The 18703-nt window shown below is 41.6% G+C and overlaps 1 protein-coding gene across 2 annotated transcripts in view; it reads right to left on the reverse strand.

Annotated features, from left to right (window-relative positions):
- Positions 1-1247: 1247 nt before the first annotated feature.
- The window catches only part of PARP9 (poly(ADP-ribose) polymerase family member 9), a 30921-nt gene continuing 13465 nt past the window's right edge, over positions 1248-18703 (reverse strand). For both annotated transcript variants that reach the window (XM_082839857.1, XM_082839858.1), the window contains exons 7-11: positions 15781-15844; positions 12670-13035; positions 8872-9008; positions 8083-8257; positions 1248-1962 (exon numbers count right to left, since the gene is read on the reverse strand). In XM_082839857.1, coding sequence (XP_082695983.1) covers positions 1592-1962; positions 8083-8257; positions 8872-9008; positions 12670-13035; positions 15781-15844 — 1113 coding nt within the window. In that variant the 3' untranslated portion in view covers positions 1248-1591. The remainder of the gene's footprint in view (positions 1963-8082; positions 8258-8871; positions 9009-12669; positions 13036-15780; positions 15845-18703) is intronic.

Here is an 18703-nt window from a genome sequence, read left to right on the forward strand (position 1 = left end):
GGTTGTTTCTTTTCTTACCCTTGTGAACACTGCCTCTCCCCATTATCTTTTGACATCTCTATTAAACATATGCTAGATCTTTCAAATCAGTCCTCTCACCCTCAACTCTGTACCACAGCCTCATGCACAGGCGTGTGAACACCTCAGCCCTCAGGTCCAAGCTCCATCCTTGAAAACACTCCTTGGCCATTCTTGATGCAGACTGTGGCAAAGTCTACCCTTGGGAGAGAGACCCAAGGAAGAGTCCTGGAAGTAGACTTGAAGCTGTGTAGGCGGGAAGTTAGAGTTCCAGGTACCTAGTGGGTGGCTTAGAAGTGAGGTGCGCAGGTTCCAAATGGACACATTCTCTTGACCTTGTGCATTCCTCACCTTGTGGAGATGGGCATGGCCAGAGGAAGGTCGAGAGTGAGACCCTCTCAAACCAGAAGTCCAAGGCGGGACTCCTCTTGCCCATATTCAAGGGCAGTAACATATGAGACAATAAACATGCTTCTTTTAAGATGAAGAATGCTGTCTAAGGTAAGATGAGGAGGAGGAAGTATTCTAGACAAGAGGTTGAGGATGTGAAGGTCAGGGAAGTTTGGAAGTATAGAGAGATATTGATTTCAGAATAGGAAAGAGATGCATGCTGAGATTAGCTGGCCACTACATTGCAGAAATCTGAAGTCAAATATGGCCACAGTCACAGTAGATTCAGCCTTTTTAAGAGCTCGCTGCACAGAATACTCTTCCAACTGTGTTCCCAATGTGCTGCGTTCCTAATTCGCCTATCTTAAAAATTCTTCAGGTCTCAACTTGAGTTTCATTTTTTTTTAAAAGGACTTCCTCCCAACCCCAGATTAATTTATGCTTCTCCTCCTTAAATTTTTCCAAAGAATCTGTAATTCCTCTTTTGTTATACCGAGTCACACTTGTTAAGTTGTCCATAGCTGCCTTTCTGATTATTTCGGCTGAAAGCTTTAGAAAGACATTTGTCTTGTCCAGTATCGTAGCCCCAGCACCGAGAAAGTGACTGAAATACATACATCTGGTGACCAAGATATATTTGGTGAATTAATAATTTAGCCTCATGGTGCCTGAGTGGCATTACTTGAAATAGCTGAATCCAAAAGGGGTAGCAGTAGAATATTGGCCATCTGGTGTCCTTCCACTGCAAATAAGTTCATTTTACACATAATTTTCAGAGCCAGTTACTTTGACAAAGGTGATTTATTTTGATATATAAAGCACTTTATAAGATTCTCTGGAAAATCTAAAATCATCTTGCCGTCTTAATATGTTACACTATCATCATTTTACAAAATAAAAGGATTGGATTATATACTGGAAAATCTCTTCACTACATGTAAAACATTTTTGCTATTGCCTATGGTAAAGAAGATAAAAGGACAACTTGAAGGAGAGGGAGAGGTCCTAAGAGTGTTTTAGTTGTTATCTACCCACCCCAACCCCAAGAGAGGAAGACAAAGATGAAGGCGCTAAGATGATAGTTTATTTGACATATTCAAACCACTCTTTGAGTCACTGATGGTCATTATTTGGTTAGTTCCTCCAAAGGAAGGTCATACCTGTTGTTAAAATGATGTGGAGGTTAATCAACAGAGCTGCCACTTGAGAGTTTCCTCCAAGGCTGCTGTGGAGACAGCATCATTTGTCCTGAGTAATCCTGTACATGACTTTGGATGCAAGTCCACAAATACTGGGGCACAGCCTGTGTGTCACTAAAAACGACAAAGATTTCAGGGCTGGAAACATTGTCAACCACACTGTCATGGCAATCTACGGCTCCAGGATGCAATGGTGGGGGAACAATATTTAACTCTTGACCCTTGCAGAAGGAGCCTGTGAGTACTTCAGCCTCAAACACATAGATCAGCTTATCTGTGGCGGATGTTTTCTTGATCTGGTGTGCTATGTTTTTGAGGTTCTTGGTGAAGTATATTCCAGCTCCATATTTTGGGTCTGATAAGAGAAAACAAAGATTATTCTGATCTGACAAATCACATTGCCTATTTGGGTACTAAAATGTATTCACTCCCTAGTCCTCCAAATAATCACCACTTCCTGCTCTCAAGTCCCTGTGTCTGTAGCAAAGACACCCAAAGTTGTTCACTTGTGGCAAATTAACACTAATATCACGAAAATAATGATAGCTTACATCTTAATATACCATTAGAGTTTATAGAGGAGTCTATGATTTACAAAGCATTTTTACATTGATTATCTTCAATTAATACGTGATTTGGGTAGGATCTCCATATAGCATGAAAAATCTGAGGTTCAGTGAGAGTATGACTTAAGTCAACTTACCAGCCGAGCAGCTAATAAAGACAGCATAATGTAGGGAAGGTTCTGTTTCTATTAGAACATGGCCTGACTTCTACAAGCTACAAATAAAGATATGTCTAGAACTCTTGAGAATAGAGCAGTGAAAAAAGCATGTAAGAAAGGCAAAGTGTCTTCCAAATTCATGGACAGCATTACACGAAAAATATGTCAAAATAAGGGGAATGCTGAGCATATGAAGTAACGTTAGTGTGCATGCTACATTGTTCAGGAGGAGACACTCTGGATTTTGGGGCACAGACATCTGGTTACTAGAGGGATATTCTCTACTGTGGGGCAGGGATAGGTGTGGTAATACCAACCTCAAATAGGAGGCAAAGATGAGACTTGGTTCCTCATCTACTGGCGCTTAGTCTAGGGATTTTTCCCTGTTCCAAAAGCTAATCCAAATAGATGAATCTCTAACTGAGGGATGTCAGTATTGACCAGACAGATGGAAGGAGCATTTGGAGGGTTCTAGCAGCTTCCCTGGTGTCCCTGAAATCACTCCATATAATCATTCACCTGCCCCATTAGTTCTGGCCCTTGAGACACACCCCAGTGAGGAACAGAAACCTCTCTAGATCTGAGGCTTGAAGTCACTTTACTGGGTATGAGCAAGTGTCCTGGGCCTGGACACAATGCGGGGCGCTAAAACTCTGCCCGTCTGTTAGACAGCATGGCCGAATATTAGACAAAGAAAAGGTGTGTCCAGCTCCCTGAACCCCAGCCACAGTTGGAGGCCGACCCCGTCACATCCCAACCCCTCAGCCTGACTTCAGACCAAGCCCTGAGGCAGTTACTGAATGAACCCTGTCACAGAAAGACTCCTAAGGCTGGACTGAGCCTAGAACAGTCTGGGCTCTGGTCCATGTTCTCCCCTCCCTACACCCCAGCCCACAGTGGCCTGTAACCTGGGAACTCTGCATCCATACACATAGACAGGTCCTGGTTTCAGGGTGGCATCAGTGGGGCCATGGACACTGAGAATGGCTATCAGGCTTGGGGCCAGTCCCAGAGCAGGTCAGTGGGGTGCAGGGAACCACTGAGAAGCAGCATGAAGGCTGGGGCCAACAGAAATAGGCAGTGATCACCCGGAGCATGAGCCTGGCAAAATAGCCCACAGAGAATTTCTACACGCTTTTGATCTAGGTCCATGCTCACCAGGAAGTTTTCCATTCATCAGGCATCCTTAATACTGTGGTACAAGGAGGATGTGCCCTATTCCAACCACTGGAAATGAATATTCTCCACACTGATATATATGCTTGTCATCTGTCTTCTCTTCTCTGGAATATTAAGAACTCTCAGGAAGCTGAGGGCCAAACTCTGGTCCTCAAGGTAATAATCCCTGCTTAGTGCCCTCTCTACCCCTATTAGAGGGGGAAAAAAATGAAAACTTCTTTGAAGCCATATTCTCTCTCCCTCCTTCCCTTCCATTCTTCCCTCTCTCTTTCTTTACATTTACTTGGGACATAACCAAACACTGTTTCAGGTTCTAGAGCAGCACTGAACAATAGAAGTGTAATGGAGGGCTTCCCTGGTGGCGCAGTGGTTGAGAGTCCGCCTGCCGATGCAGGGGACACGGGTTTGTGCCCCGGTCCAGGAGGATCCCACATGCCGCGGAGCGGCTGGGCCTGTGAGCCATAGCTGAGCCTGCGCATCCAGAGCCTGTGCTCCGCAAGGGGAGAGGTCACAACAGTGAGAGGCCCGCGTACCGCAAAAAAAAAAAAAAAAAAAAAAAAGAAATGTAATGGAAGCCACATATGTAATTTTAAATTTTCTACTCGCTGCATTAAAAAAGGTAAAATTAATAATACATTTTTAACCTATTATATCTAAAATGTTATCATTTCAACATGTAATCAACATAAAAATTACTGAGATATCTTACATTCTAGCCATAAGCTAGACCACCCTCCCCACAATGCCTGCCCACCATCTAGAGCAATCTCAAGGATATTAGGAGAAGAAAGGGCAAAGCCTTGCAGGAACTGAGTTTAAACACCAAATGGGGACTTCCCTGGTGGTCCAGCAACTAAGACTCCGGGCTCCCAATGCAGGGGGCCTGGGTTCAATCCCTGGTCAGGGAACTAGATCCCACATGCCACAGCTAAGAGTTCGCATGTTGCAACTAAAAGATCCCACATGCCGCAACTAAGACCGGATGCAGCTAAATAAATAAATATTTTTAAAAAACCAACCCAAATGGACCAAGAAAACTCTGAAAATGACTGAGTTCATCCTGAACTGTCAAGATGGAGTTTTCCATATCTGTGGACATGGGCGCATGAAAGCTAAAGTTCAGTTATAGAACCATAAAGAAAACAAGTCCCACACCTGAAATGTGTGGAACTGTAAATTTTTGTACTTGTTAGATTTACAGATGTAACAAAGCAATGAAGGAAGTACAGGAGCACACAGGGAAGCAACTTGCTGGGCCTGCAGGAGCTGCAGAAGGTGTCAAACAGGAGATGCCATTTGGACTATATCTTGAAGAAGGAAGAGGAGTTTGCAGGACTAGAAAGGGTGAGGACAGAAGGCATTCCACATGGAAAGGCACAGAAGCATGAAAGCATACAGCACGTATTTAGGAAGCTCTAAGAAGTTCACAGCTAGTGTGTTGAGGAATATAGTAAGCGATAAGCTGGTGAAATAACGTGGGTCCAAGGCCTTAAATGCTCTGCTAAGGAGTTGGGGTTTTTTACCTATAGGCAACTAAAAATGTAGATGTTAAACGGGCATGTAATTTTTTAGCATGCTAATTCTGGTAGCAGAGTAAAGGACAGGTCAGATGGTTTTGAGGCAAGGAAAGGACCAGGTAATGGTCTAGGCTTAGGGGAAGATGAACTGAAGCAGTTGGAACAGAGAGGTAAGTCTGGACGGAGAATTTTATTGAGAATCACTAGAACTGCATGACTGCCTCAATATGAGAGTGAGAGAAAGGAAGGAATGGAGGATGATAAAGTTTCCAGCCTAGGAGACCTGGTAGATGGATTGGGGGTATTAGCCAGTTTAGGGAGTATGGGGGTGGGGTGGGGGGAGCCCCTTTCTTAAGGAAAAGTATGGCCAAGAAAAGCGTTCAGTTTGAGGTGGCTATGGGACATCTAGGTAGAGATGTCCAAAAGACAGAAATATGGGCCTGCGGGTCCGGAGAAACGTAGGGGGTTAGAGTTACAAATTTGCAAGTCATCACCATAGAGGTAGGAGTTGAAGTCATGGGAATAGGTATAATCACGCAGGGGGACACTGTAGAGGAAAAAGAGCGAAGGTTCCTTCAGAACTCCAGAAAATACCAATATTTAAAAAAAGGACAACAGATGGACTCACTAGATTATAAATTATAAGGGCAGGAACTCTATTTTGTTTCACCGTTGTATCCCTCCCACCTAGCAAAGGGCCTGACTCTTAGAATGGTTTTCAATAAATACTTATGGAATGAATGAATGAATCCAATAAAGAAACTGCAAGCAGGCACATTCTTGCTGCATTCATCCAAGTCTTACAAGCAAGAGATGAACTCAGAATAGAACTGGCTAGAATGCAAGAAAGATAGAAAAAAATAAATAAAGCTTTGTTAATAGAAGCCCCCTCTACCAATACATGGCATCTAAGTTTACTGAGAGTCCCATAATTTGGAACCATGCAGGTGTGAAAAAGCCAGGAGCCTTTACACTCCAAATGAAAACTAGGTTAAAAAAAATGAGTTGCTCAGTGGTGACAAAACTGATGTCTCCAGGGTTTCTCAGGCACGTTCAGTTAAACGTTCTCACCAGACACATTGGCACAGGTCACATTATGAGTATTATCTCCCCACTGAGTCTGAATTGCCTGAATTCCCTCAAGACAGTAGCTGTTAAGCTAATGGCTAGGGAAGTGGGCGGAGCACAGAGCCAGTAGGTAAAAGACCAGAATCTTGAGGCTTAAAGACTAGATGGAGACAAGATATTTGGCTGGGTTAAAAAGACACAAACTTGACCAGAAACAAACAGGCCTCATGCTGCTTAGTTTTTAAAGGAATCGTATGGTTGAAAAAAACTACAAGTCCAGCTATCAGTAGCCTGGGAGCATTCTAGATCCCTAGGGCAATCCATAGACCCCTGGTAGGCAGTTCACCTAGAAATGACCAAGGGCGGCAATACGTAAGGAAGATTTTTCCCAGAGTGCAAAACAAAGGTCTTACTCCACTCCCAGAATAGAATACTACACCGGTCCAGCAGCACGTGGTTAGTGGTATAGACCAGTGACTTGTGTGTTTTCCTTTCTCCCCTTTCGAACTGGGAGTTTTTATTGCGGTTTTCCTGCTCCCTCGCATATCGTTGTGTAATGAATGTATTAGGAGAATTACCTTCCCTTTAAGCTTTAAGAAAGTACTGTCTGGACTTGTGGCTGATGATAAGCTAAGATGAGACTTTGTGACAGTCTTCCTTGGGAGGATGGTGTGTGTCTTAGCTACTTGGGGAAGAAACATGTGCACAGATGTTGGGTAGGCAATTAGCAGTGTCTACCACAGAACTGAAAAGAGGGCACTCGCTGGATTTGAAAAATATGAGGATTGTGATGTTCTTAGAGTAGTTTAAGTCGAAATAGGAGGGGCAGGGGTGGAGTGCAGAGATGCCAGTTACAATGGGTTTAGGAGCAAACGGAAGTCGTGAATTTTTAAGATTTTGCCAGTGAAAGGATCATACTGATCATCGCTTTCCTGGTTATGCTCCAAGACTTCTTGGTGGGGATTCATTTATCAATTTTTACCCCCAGGTGAAAAATTGTTCAGGTCCAATTTTTACCCTGGGTATTGCTTATGTTTTCTCTGGGGCAAAGAGTTCATTTCCAGACCCTTTGCTTTCCAGAAATCAAGCCTTGGAGTAGGCTCTGCAGCAAGGATCATGCTATGTATTTGAAAGGTGAAGATCAAAAGCGACATATTTAATGGACCAGGCAAAATGAAGCTGCGTCGCTAGTATCCTCCATGATGATTACTAAACTTCTTAGCTTCTTATGGAGAGATTTAAAAGAGAAAATATAGCAGTAAAGTATGAAATATTTTTGTACAGCTGAGACATAGAAGCTACTACACGTAGAACCCCCATAACTAAGGTGATGCCTAATTCATTCGCTGGCAGCTACTGGAAATGAAGAGGATGGAAGAGAAAAGACCAGGGCTTCCCTGGTGGCGCAGTGGTTGAGAGTCCGCCTGCCGATGCAGGGGATGTGGGTTCGTGCCCCGGTCCGGGAAGATCCCACATGCCGCGGAGCGGCTGGGCCCTTGAGCCATGGCCGCTGAGCCTGCGCGTCCGGAGCCTGTGCTCCGCAACGGGAGAGGCCACAACAGTGAGAGGCCCACGTACCGCAAAAAAAAAAAAAAGAGAAAGGACCAACTTTATTATATTCAGGAAAATGCTCTTTTAATTAAGGGAGGAAGATTGTTTGGTAGTGTTGATAATAATTTCATTGAGATAAGAAAAAAAAAAGCTCCAGGGTGCTCTCTGCAGATAGGACACAAACACAGAAAGGGGAAAAACAGTGAACTGTAGCTCTTACTGCAAACACTTTCATCAACATAAAAGCCACCAGCCACAGTATACGTGAAGGAAAAATTCTAAATATGACCCTTTCCAAATAACTTTACCACTAAATCCCAGCTGTAAATGACCCCCTTACCAAAGCAACAAATGCTGTTAGTGGTGAGTCATCTGCTGATGTCTGCTCACCAATTCCCGCATAGAGTAACCCCGATTACGAGGGACTGACACCTACCGCAGGGCACGGAGTACATTCTGTGAAAGCCGACTCTGCATACCATTTTGCAGAACTGGTGTGGGACTTGCTGAAACAACCTGTGGCTCACAGGTTTCCCATGGGTTCTGTCTTCCATCATTTTCTTCCTTCTTTGGAAGGCAGCCATGAGAAGTGCATTGTCTACCTTCTCCACCTACAGCCCAAGGAAATGAAAAACTGAAAAAGAAACTGGAGAACTGCTACTTAAATTGCCTGCTACTCTGCTTCAAAAATAAAGGCACTTATGTGCATATTACTTTGCATGTGATTTGCTTTTCATATAAAGTTGCTAAGAGTCTCTCCTGGCCCCAACCCTCTCCTATTTTGACTTCTATCTCTTCAAAATTCCCTGTCCCTACTTCGATAAAAATTCCCTGAGCAATCACTATGTGATAGCTGGTAATGAAATGGTCAACTGCAGACACAGTCTTTGCCCTGTTAAAGCTCATAGTTTAGTGAGAGCTAAAAATAGGTAAATAATTATAAGTGTGATCAATGCTATTGCGTTTCTTTTATTTTGCTTCAAGACAGGCAGATAGCTTATCTCTGAGTCTTGGTCTATGCTTCCGTACATCCTGACATCATTTCTACCACTTGATTCCAATTATACCTCTCATACCTGCCCATCCCTGCCCTCCTTTCAGACTAATTCCTAGGATTCCAGGTCATTGAGCCGCTAGCTTAGAGACATTAGCAGGGGAGTTCTTCTTTTGGCTGTAGAACCAAGTGAGAGCAGATAAGTCAAATTCTTCCCTTAATTAAGTATACCTTTATAACCCACAAACCACAGTCTTCAAACTGTTTCTTTTGATCCTGAATTTCTCGAGTTGAAATCTTCAGGCATTTCAAAAATGCATTTTCCTTCATCGGATTCTGGTTTTCTGGTTGCTGATCAGTCTGCTGCCCTGAAAATGAGTAACATAAAACTTTGTCTCAGTGCTCTGTGAGAGGGAAAGGTTTGTAAGGAAATTAAATGAGGGAATTCCCTGGCGGTCCAGTGGTTAGGACTCAGTGCTTTCACTGCCGGGGCCTGGGTTCGATCCCTGGTCGCGGAACTAAGATCCTGCAAGCCGTGCCACGTGGCCAAATAAGTAAATAAATAAATAAACAGAAATTAAATGAAACAAATTATAAAAACTTGGAGGAATATATAAGCAGTTTAACTTGTATGCCTCATATGTTTAGGACATGCAAAGACAGCTATAATACCATGAGAAGTCATAGGACAAAATAGGGGGTTTATAAATTTGTCCTCAGGACTTCCTTGGTGGTCCAGTGGTTAAGACTCCACACTTCCACTGCAGGGGGCTCAGGTTTGATCCCTGGTCCAGGAAGTTCCAGATGCTGCAGGGTGCGGGCAAATAAATAAATAAATAAAATAAATAATCGAGCTCAAGAAAAAACGTTACATCCCATGGGAGGCAGAATCTCCCACAGAATAAATAAATAAATAAATAACTTTGTCCTCAGATGATTTGGATTATGAAGCTGAGGGGATAAGAGAAAAAAGAGCATTAATATATACTCCCCCCATCAATGCTGCAATGATGATATATAGTTGTATTGCTAATAGGAAATGTTTGTATTTCTAGCCAGGATGCCAATCAACAAAAAACATAAGCATAAGAAAATGTTAAGGGGTGATGGAAAATGGTATGACATTTATGTAATACTTCAAAGTTTTCGAAACAGTTTTGTATCTCTACCTCATTTGGGTATTACAAACCACCACTGAAATAATTAACACAGTTTTACAAATAGGGAAATTGAAACTCAGAGAAGTTAAGTGACTTGCTCAATATCACAAAGCTAATAAGTACAGATCCAAGATTATAAACCTGGCTTTCACCAGTGCTTTCTGTAAGGGGCAAGGCAGAATATTTAGTATATATGTTATTCATAGGCCACCCAACCAAGAAGAACAAAATTTGGAGATTAATAGTTTGTGGTGTCATGTCTTTCCTCCCTTCCTTCCTTTTCCCTCTTTTTCTTCCTTCTTTCCTTCCTTAACTTCTTTCCTACTTTACATTCAAGGGACAACCTTTTATTGCCCAAAGGAGCTCCTTACTGGACTAAATACACAGATGGACATATGAAAACACCAAAAAAGGCTTCTTTTCTTTCAGTTTACTTTCCATTTGACTTAAGACCAAGTATACTAAAATGACCTAATCCCTAGCACATTATCTAATTGAGTGGGCTCAATTTAACCACAAAAAGCAGATGATAAATTCAGAGAAACTTATAGAGGGCCAAGCTGTAAATCCAGAAAGCAGGAAAGCAGGAGGAACATAACTCCATAGCAGAGGAACACCAAAGCCAAGACATTTCAAAGAGACTGTAAATTAAATCTGGAGAGCAATAGCTCACATTTATAAAGTATAGTATTTGAGTTCAGCAAACATTTACTGAGCTCCTATTACATGCCAGGCACTGAGCTGGGCACCGGAAACTCAAAGATCCACGAAGTCCTGCCATCAGAAACACTCACCAGGAAGGATTAAAAGAGAACCATAAAAGAGGAGCATATGCCTAACTTCTATTATTTAAAACATACTGTTCTGGTGGATAGCTGATGCTCCCTGTAGTAATAACTCATTTGAAAATTACCCATTTTGGGTTTGCCCAGTGGTGCAGTGGTTGAGAGTCTGCCTGCCGATGCAGGGGATGCGGGTTCGTGCCCCGGTCTGGGAGGCCACAACAGTGAGAGGCCCACGTACCGCAAAAAAAAAAAAAAAAAAAATTATTCATTTTGTTAATGTAGATCTTAACCTGATTAAGAGGGGGTGAGTCTCTATGAACCTCTGAAACGCTGCTGTAGAATAATATGCTTAGTCATCAACTGCCAAAAAATGCCACCTTGCAGCAGAGCAAGGGACTTAACATGACTAAATTGCCAACAGCTAGGAGAATGGGCCAACTTTACGAATGCAGTTAAAGTAATGCCACAAGCATTACAGGACATCAGTGTTATTTTCTACCTTGTTCTCTTGAGAAGTGTCAATGTCAGTTTAAACACCCACATTCACTATGTTTTAAGAGCTAAGTAGAAATCATAATCTTGGGTCTCATTCTTAAGTATTATTTTTGTCCATGTTTTTTGACATTGGGTTTTCTGTGGACTATGGATACAACATTTATTGCAAACTCCCACTCACTTCGACCATATCTGCCTGAACTATTTTTACAAACACATGGTGAAAATAAGACGTTCTCTGAAGTTTTACATCTGAATTTTTGCACTAAAGTCACTCTCCATGTTACAACCAGTGATCTTTCTAAAATACAAGTCTGACCTTGTCTTTGCTTAAAATCATTCAAGGCTCTCCATTTGTTTCAAGAAAAACTGAATACTTTCATGTGATTTATAAAGTCTTGCATAACCTAGGCCCAGCTATGGTCTGATTTCTTGAAAGTTTCTTTCTTTGCCTTACTAACTCCTACCTATTCTTCACTTCTCCATTTGTGACACATCCCCTGAGAAGCTTTCCCCTTACCTCCCAAGTCTGGGTTAGGTGCCTCACCTAGTTGTTTCCAGAGCACTTTCACCTTCCTGTTCATAACTAACCTGCTTACCTCTCAGTTTCCCCAGTTAGATTTTTTTTTTTTTTTTTTTTTTTTTGCGGTACGCGGGCCTCTCACTGTTGTGGCCTCTCCCGTTGCGGAACACAGGCTCCGGACGCGCAGGCTCGGCGGCCATGGCTCAAGGGCCCAGCCGCTCCGCGGCATGTGGGATCTTCCCGGACCGGGGCATGAACCCACGTCCCCTGCATCGGCAGGCGGACTTTCAACCACTGCGCCACCAGGGAAGCCCCCCAGTTAGATTCTGAGTGGGAACAATGTTCATCTTATCACTGTATCCCAAGCACCTAGCACAATGCTTCACATAACACGGATGCAATACACATTAGTTGAATAAATGAAAGAAATAAGCCTCAATTTCCCAAGACAGTATTTTCAATGGTATGATCTCTCAATTAGCTCTAGGGCTAAGTTAAAAGGATCTCTCCAGACCCAAATTCCCACAGTCATCCCGATGGATTTTGCCCCATTGAATGAGTGATACTTGAGTGGACCTCACAGTACCAATGAAATTTACTCTGGTGAGAAGGCTCAAAGTAATTTTAGGGCTCCTAACGCTGTCAGCAATAAATAATTGCAATAAAACTCTATTAAAGAAATGAATTAAGTAAGTGGAATGTGTCTGCATTTGAATGCTCCATCTGCAGAATTAGGGATGTACTTTTTTTCCATAGAGCCTGGTCTTGGGTTATCCTGGGCTTTCCTCATAATTGCCTCTTAGGCAATCCATGTCATCATCAGTAAACCCAATCGTGTGTGTGTGTGTGTGTGTGTGTGTGTGTGTGTGTGTGTGTTTTCATTTACTAATAATTAACCCTGCTGGTAGAAAGAGCCAAAAAACGGTTATAAAAGTTATGGCCTAACAGACCCAGCATGGTTTGCTCTCTCTCCTCTTCCATTCTATCTCTCACTCACTTACAAACATGCACGCTCACGCCCAAAAGTTGGAAGGGCTACTTTCCAACTTAATTGAAAGTTACTCACCTGACAAGCTCCAAAGGATGCGCTCCTTTTTTCTTGCCATTTCCTCTTGAACTTCACACAGCATTAGTTCAATGTTCATAACTGCCTTAAAGAGGTCAGCCTGGGCTCCTTTAATCTCTAAATGTGCTTTTCCCGGGCTGATAATCTCTGAGATAGAGACACATGAGGTTTTCTGAAGCTCAGACAAATAGTCATGTTTCTTTTTCCCGAGGTAGAGGATATGCATATCCTCAATGATGTGGTAGTCCTGGAGGGTCAGTATCCTCTGGATCCACGCTTGGGCCTCATCTATCTTTTCCTGATCGGATCCCATCAGATTGAGGACAGGAAATCTACTTTCTCTCTTCTCTCTGGTCCCCTGGGGGACTGAAAACACTATCATAAGCAACCACAGAAGGCAGGTGGGTTTTAAACCAGTACAGAACAAAACACCATAGCCACTGTTTGCCCTGAGCATCCTTAGCAGTAGCAGCCTCAATTAAGTACCTATCTCTGAGAGCTTTGCTGGGTACAAAGAAAATCTAAATGTATAGTTTACAGTCTCCTTGGGGACACAGAGTTTAGCTTATCATGTCTTGCCCCTGCTGTGTTGCATTTGTCAATTTACAGATGAGTTCACCTTGTAATCTCATCCTGGATGCTAACCAACTATTATTTCTTGCTGAATGGGATATTCCATAAACTCTTGTTACCACCAGGTTTAAAATCAAGTATCTCTGAAAGCCATAGATAAAGCCAATTTTTGAAAAATCGGAAATTATCATAGTATAATGAAACAAAGAAATACCCATAATTTCACTACCTGGGATTCCTTTTTATGTCTTATCTGTATATGACAGGACATTTTGCACCTCCACAACCAACATTTGGAGTTCAGTGCTGCTAAACAATGGAATATTATAGCAATGAAAAGGAGTGAACTTTAACTATACGGATAAATCTCAGAAACATACTTTGAGGGGAAAAAGTAAGTTGAACACTTAATATTTCTAGGCATTATTCTAAGTGCTTTACATGTATTATTTTATTCAATTCTCACAATCCTGTGAAATACGTACTATTAGTAGGACCCATATTACAAATGAGGAAACTGATTCAGAAAGTTACTAAGTAACATGCCCATAGTAATAGGACTTGTAAGTGGTGGCCAGGGAGCTGGTAGGTGTGTGGGCAACCTGACTCCAGTGCTCATACAATTCTGCTTCCCAGTGAGTGATCTCAGGACAGTAGTGGTCATTAGCATCTTTTCCCCTGATATAGCAGTTGGGTGGTACCAGGAGCTACGAAAAAGTACCAGGACATACCTAAAAGTAGGAGGGGGAGAATGGCCTCCCTCTGGTAACAATAAAAGCCAAAGTTTTAGACAACAGTAAAAAGTGACAGAGATTCTTATATTGATGACATACTTTTTAAAAAAACGCTTGTTCTGCCTGGGAGCTTATATTATTTTTAGGAGAAAATAAAAACAATGCATGGTGATATTTCATTTATCCATCATTATTAGGCAAGAAGAGTTGTTCTTCTAGGTAACTAAATTATTGAAATCACTCAAGGAGTCTCTTCTAGCACCAAAACATAATTCATTTTAACTATTTATTAGTTAAATACTTATAATAGAAACATACTTCCCTGCCTTCCTAAATAGTTTAACTTTTCCTTAATAATCTGAGATCATCATCATTAATCATTATTAATGTCTGTTACTGTCCTGTACTATAATTCCTTTATCGATGTCCTCAAAAATTACTGAAGTAAATGGCAACGCCTGCCCCCATTTTTCAGATTAATGATATAGGGACATTTGTATGTTCCTCTTGCATATTATCCTCTCCTAAAACTCCTCTCATCTAACTTCCCTAGAGTCACTGTGGTTTCCCAAACATGCAGTGCATTTGTTTGCTTCTGTGAGTTTTCTTCACTTTGGGTGCCCTACCCCCACCAACTCTGGCCATTGAAAATCTTGCCATCCTCAAAGCCCAGCTTAGAACCATCTTGTCCATGAAGCCATTCTTGCTCCCTTCCAGTCAAAGACATCTCTCCCTCTTCTAGGCCACCTTGGGAGTCTGTCCATCCTCTCATTCATTATTTATCCCCTGGCATTTGTTTAATGCTTTGTAATTTACAGAACATTTTTACATAATCTCCAATTATCCTCACAACAATCTCTCATTATCACCATTTTACAGATAGATAAATAGGTTCATAAGAGGTGCAGTCACAGGCCAGAGCTCTTCAAGTTCCCTCTTCTTCATTTCCAACACTGCTGGACACTGAATGTCCAAAAGTGAACTCTTCTAATAAAGGGTATAAGCAATAGACCCTAATAGAAAATATCCTAATAGTTTCTATTGCTGGTTGAATGTCTGGTGTTCTTAACATCTATAGAACACTGTGGATTAAAAGACTATTTCAGACGTACACATCCTAGTTGTCATGACACAGTTCCATCTCAGTCCACTCAAACTCCTCTACAGGAATGGAGTTATAAGACAAAGTTAATCCTTCTCCAACAACTACCAGGATTGGTTTAATCCAGTGATCCCCAGACCTGGTTCTGCAGCGAAACTGACCAGGAAGCATTGAAAATATATCCATGTTTGGCCCAGACCCAAAGTTCCTGAATCAGAATCTGTAGAGTTGGGCCATACATATTTTTGTTTGTTTGTTTTAAAGCTTCCATCACAATCCCAATGATTACTCAGGTTTGGGTAGCATTGGTTTAATCCACTTATTATTATCTGGTATTACTGAGATGTATTTTCTATGATTATTAATAAGTAACCCCATTTAGATGGCACTCCATTCAAATCAGAAAGCGTAACTGGCTTAGTAAGCTTATGAAAAAAAAATAGACATCTATTTGTGAATGAACTACCCACACTGTGGATTACCTACTTCAACTTAGCTTCCCTCTGTTCGTATCATGAAACTAGACTGAGCAAAAATAGAATCATGGTCAGGTATAGGGCACATTGGTATCCAGGCAGGAGCACAATGAAGCATGTTTGGCTTATTTATTCATCTTCTCCCCTCCATTAGTTCGGATGATCAAGAATAAAATGAGCCTATGATGGTAGACTCTATTTCTAGATCCGTGAGTTTCTTACTCACCACCAGGGTAATTGTTGAGACCCTGCAGCTTCAACTTATTCTTTTCCATTTCAGTGCTGAAAACCTACGAGAAGCAAAACAGAGCAGAGAGTCCTAAGTGGAGCTTTTAGCCACTGTCATCAAAATCCCTCTCTCTACCTACACTCACATACTTGACCTCATCCACTCTTTCATCCCCCATTTCTACTGCCACAAATCTAAAGCAGCCTTTAGGAAAGTCCTTGGGAACAGCAAGTGCGGCACTGCACTCTATTAGAACATGTAGGGGAAACAAGTATAGGGAAAATGGAAAAGAAAAAACAAACAAAAACACCTTAAAATCTGGCATACAAAAAAGGAGAATGTACATCCCAAGGCAAAATATCATTTCTTCATTCATTCATTCATTCATAGATATTAATGCCCTGCTAATTGCACATTAGGCACTGAACTAAAGCTGTGGATATGTCACTGAAGAAGACAGAGGAAGATGCTCTTGTAATCAATAAAACAAATTCATTTTAAAAAGTGATACGCACACCATGCTTTGTTTGTAGATTAAATAAATGATCAATTCCTGTAAAGTGCTTATAATTGTACCCAGCATATTATAACTATTCAATATGTTAGCTATTGTTATAATTATTAGTATGTGACAGTCTACACACAAAGATTTATGTATATTGCCAGGTAGATCGTTTAACATAGTATCTATTTGAAAAAACTCATCTCTCCTAGGGTTTGGAACCACCATGCCCAGGGTCTTCCTTGTTTAAAGTTGATGCAATTGGCAGTAATTCTTCATTGAAAAAGATGGTAAATAACGTAGTAAAGACTACATTTTTCATTGCATCTGAACTTTAATAATGAAGTTTCTTAATCTGTAGTACTTTTTCTTCATAAATTATATTTGCAGCTGCTATTTACAGAGCAAAAAAGCCCTCAATCTTACCATGCTTATTTAGTACCTGGAGAGGTCATAACAGGGAGGGACTTCCCTGCCCTTCAAAACAAATGACATAACATTATCTGCTGATAAACAGACTAATAACAGCTGCCAAACACAACATGGATAAAAATCAGTTCTCTTACAAAGTCACTTCAAAGTCAGTGTGTGTCGCAGGGTTAGAAATCATTTAGGCAAGGCTTTCGAACTGAATGTGAAAGAAAACTGTAACTTAATCAGTATCAATAACATAGAGGGTGTGGATAACAAGCAGACAGGCTGCAAGTAGTTTGGAAAAGTAGATCCAAAGGACAAGAATTTGGCAGTTTTTCCAGCTCTGTCCACGAATGACTAACACCTCATGTGAGGAATGTGTTCCTAGTAAGGAGTTCCTTTTCCTGAGACGTGATGTCTGGCACAAGGTAGATATGCAATACATATTTGTTAAATAACCAAATGAATGACTGTTCATGGCCTTTTACAGATAGTCAGTGGCACCCAGGACCCTTATCATCATGAAATACGAGTGAACACAGTATTTCAGTCAGCTGGGGAGTTATTTACTCATTGTCATCCATGAACTGGAAATTCATGAGTGTGTGAACATAAATATCACTTTATTGTGAGCTCAGTATGGGTTGGTCTTCCTGAGTCAGATCCACTCTAGATGCCTGACAAATCCATTTTCTGGAATGTAGGGACCTTGCCAAGGTAATGCCCCTTGTGAAGAACTGTGTAAGTTGCCCTCTGATCTTTCTGAACATACACCCCTCATTGAAAGACTTATTTAGGAAGAAAAGATGTGCTTAGCAGAAGACCAGAGGTGTACACATATGTGTACGTGCACGTCATACCTCCACATGGATATAATGTAGTGTTAACATTGAAAAAAGCCTGAAGGAATGGTCAGTGTTCAGGGTATAACATAAGTTACTTTGTAAGATAACCTTTTCCTTTGAGTTACAAAACTGAAAGCTGTATCATCTTTCAAGTTATTTTTTCTGTGGTTTTGCTTAGTGGTTCAGAACACAGGCTTTGGGGTCAGACCAACAGACACAGGTTGGTATCTTGGCTCAGCCACTGGATTGGTGTGTACATATTAACCTCTGGTCCCATTTGTAAAATGGAGATGACAATAGTGGCTTCATCATGGGACTGAGGGGAGAATGAAGAGAGACAGCTTCTTCTTGGCACAGTATCTGGCTGATGCACCTCATGACAACTACTGTTATTATTAGCCCCTGGGGGAGCCCTCAGACTGTGGTTGATCTTTTCTGTATTGTTGAACCGCCATTTACATTTCTGTTTGTATGTTGAAGAGAATGAGAGCCTTCTTTTCTAGTTGTGGTTCATTCCTCTTACAGGGATGTGGTGCTTTATGGACAGTCCAGAGATGTACTCAGGGCACCTATCTGGGCCCAGTAACAGTCCTCTGCTGGGGGCGGGGGGAGGACTGGTGAACTTCATTCAAATGACAGGATGTTTAATTTTGTCAAGAAGGTAAGCTACTTCATTGGGTAATTCACCAATCTTTCAGGTCAGCTGTGGATGAGACAGTGGTGTACTGGAGCTGGCTTACACTGGCTCATGAGACCCCACTGTGAACACCTCTTTCGAATTCCTTCTTCAGTGATATAACATGGATAGCTTGACATCAGCAATGGAAATCAGTAAACACTACAAACCTCCCTGTGTCTAGTGAGGCAGCAAGAGGAATAAGAACCTTTACACTTGTTCCAGAAAAGAACAAGATAGAACAAGTCTGTTTCCTTGTAGGGAGAGAGAAAATGGCAACCACCCACACGGAGACAGCCTGGGAGGTGGGAAAGAGAAGGGGTAGGAGTAGGGGACCCCATAAAACTAGGAGGCTCCTTACCTTTAAGGAGCAGAGGGAAGAATAAATGCCAATAAAGGACAAAAGAGAAGCTAGGTAGTGAGGTTAACATGGCTTGTACAATGACATTCTTTACTAGGTCAGAAGTGAGCAATTTATAAAAA

Source organism: Leucopleurus acutus (assembly GCF_964270905.1).
Source record: "Leucopleurus acutus genome assembly, chromosome: 5".
NCBI classification, from domain to species: Eukaryota; Metazoa; Chordata; class Mammalia; order Artiodactyla; family Delphinidae; genus Leucopleurus; species Leucopleurus acutus.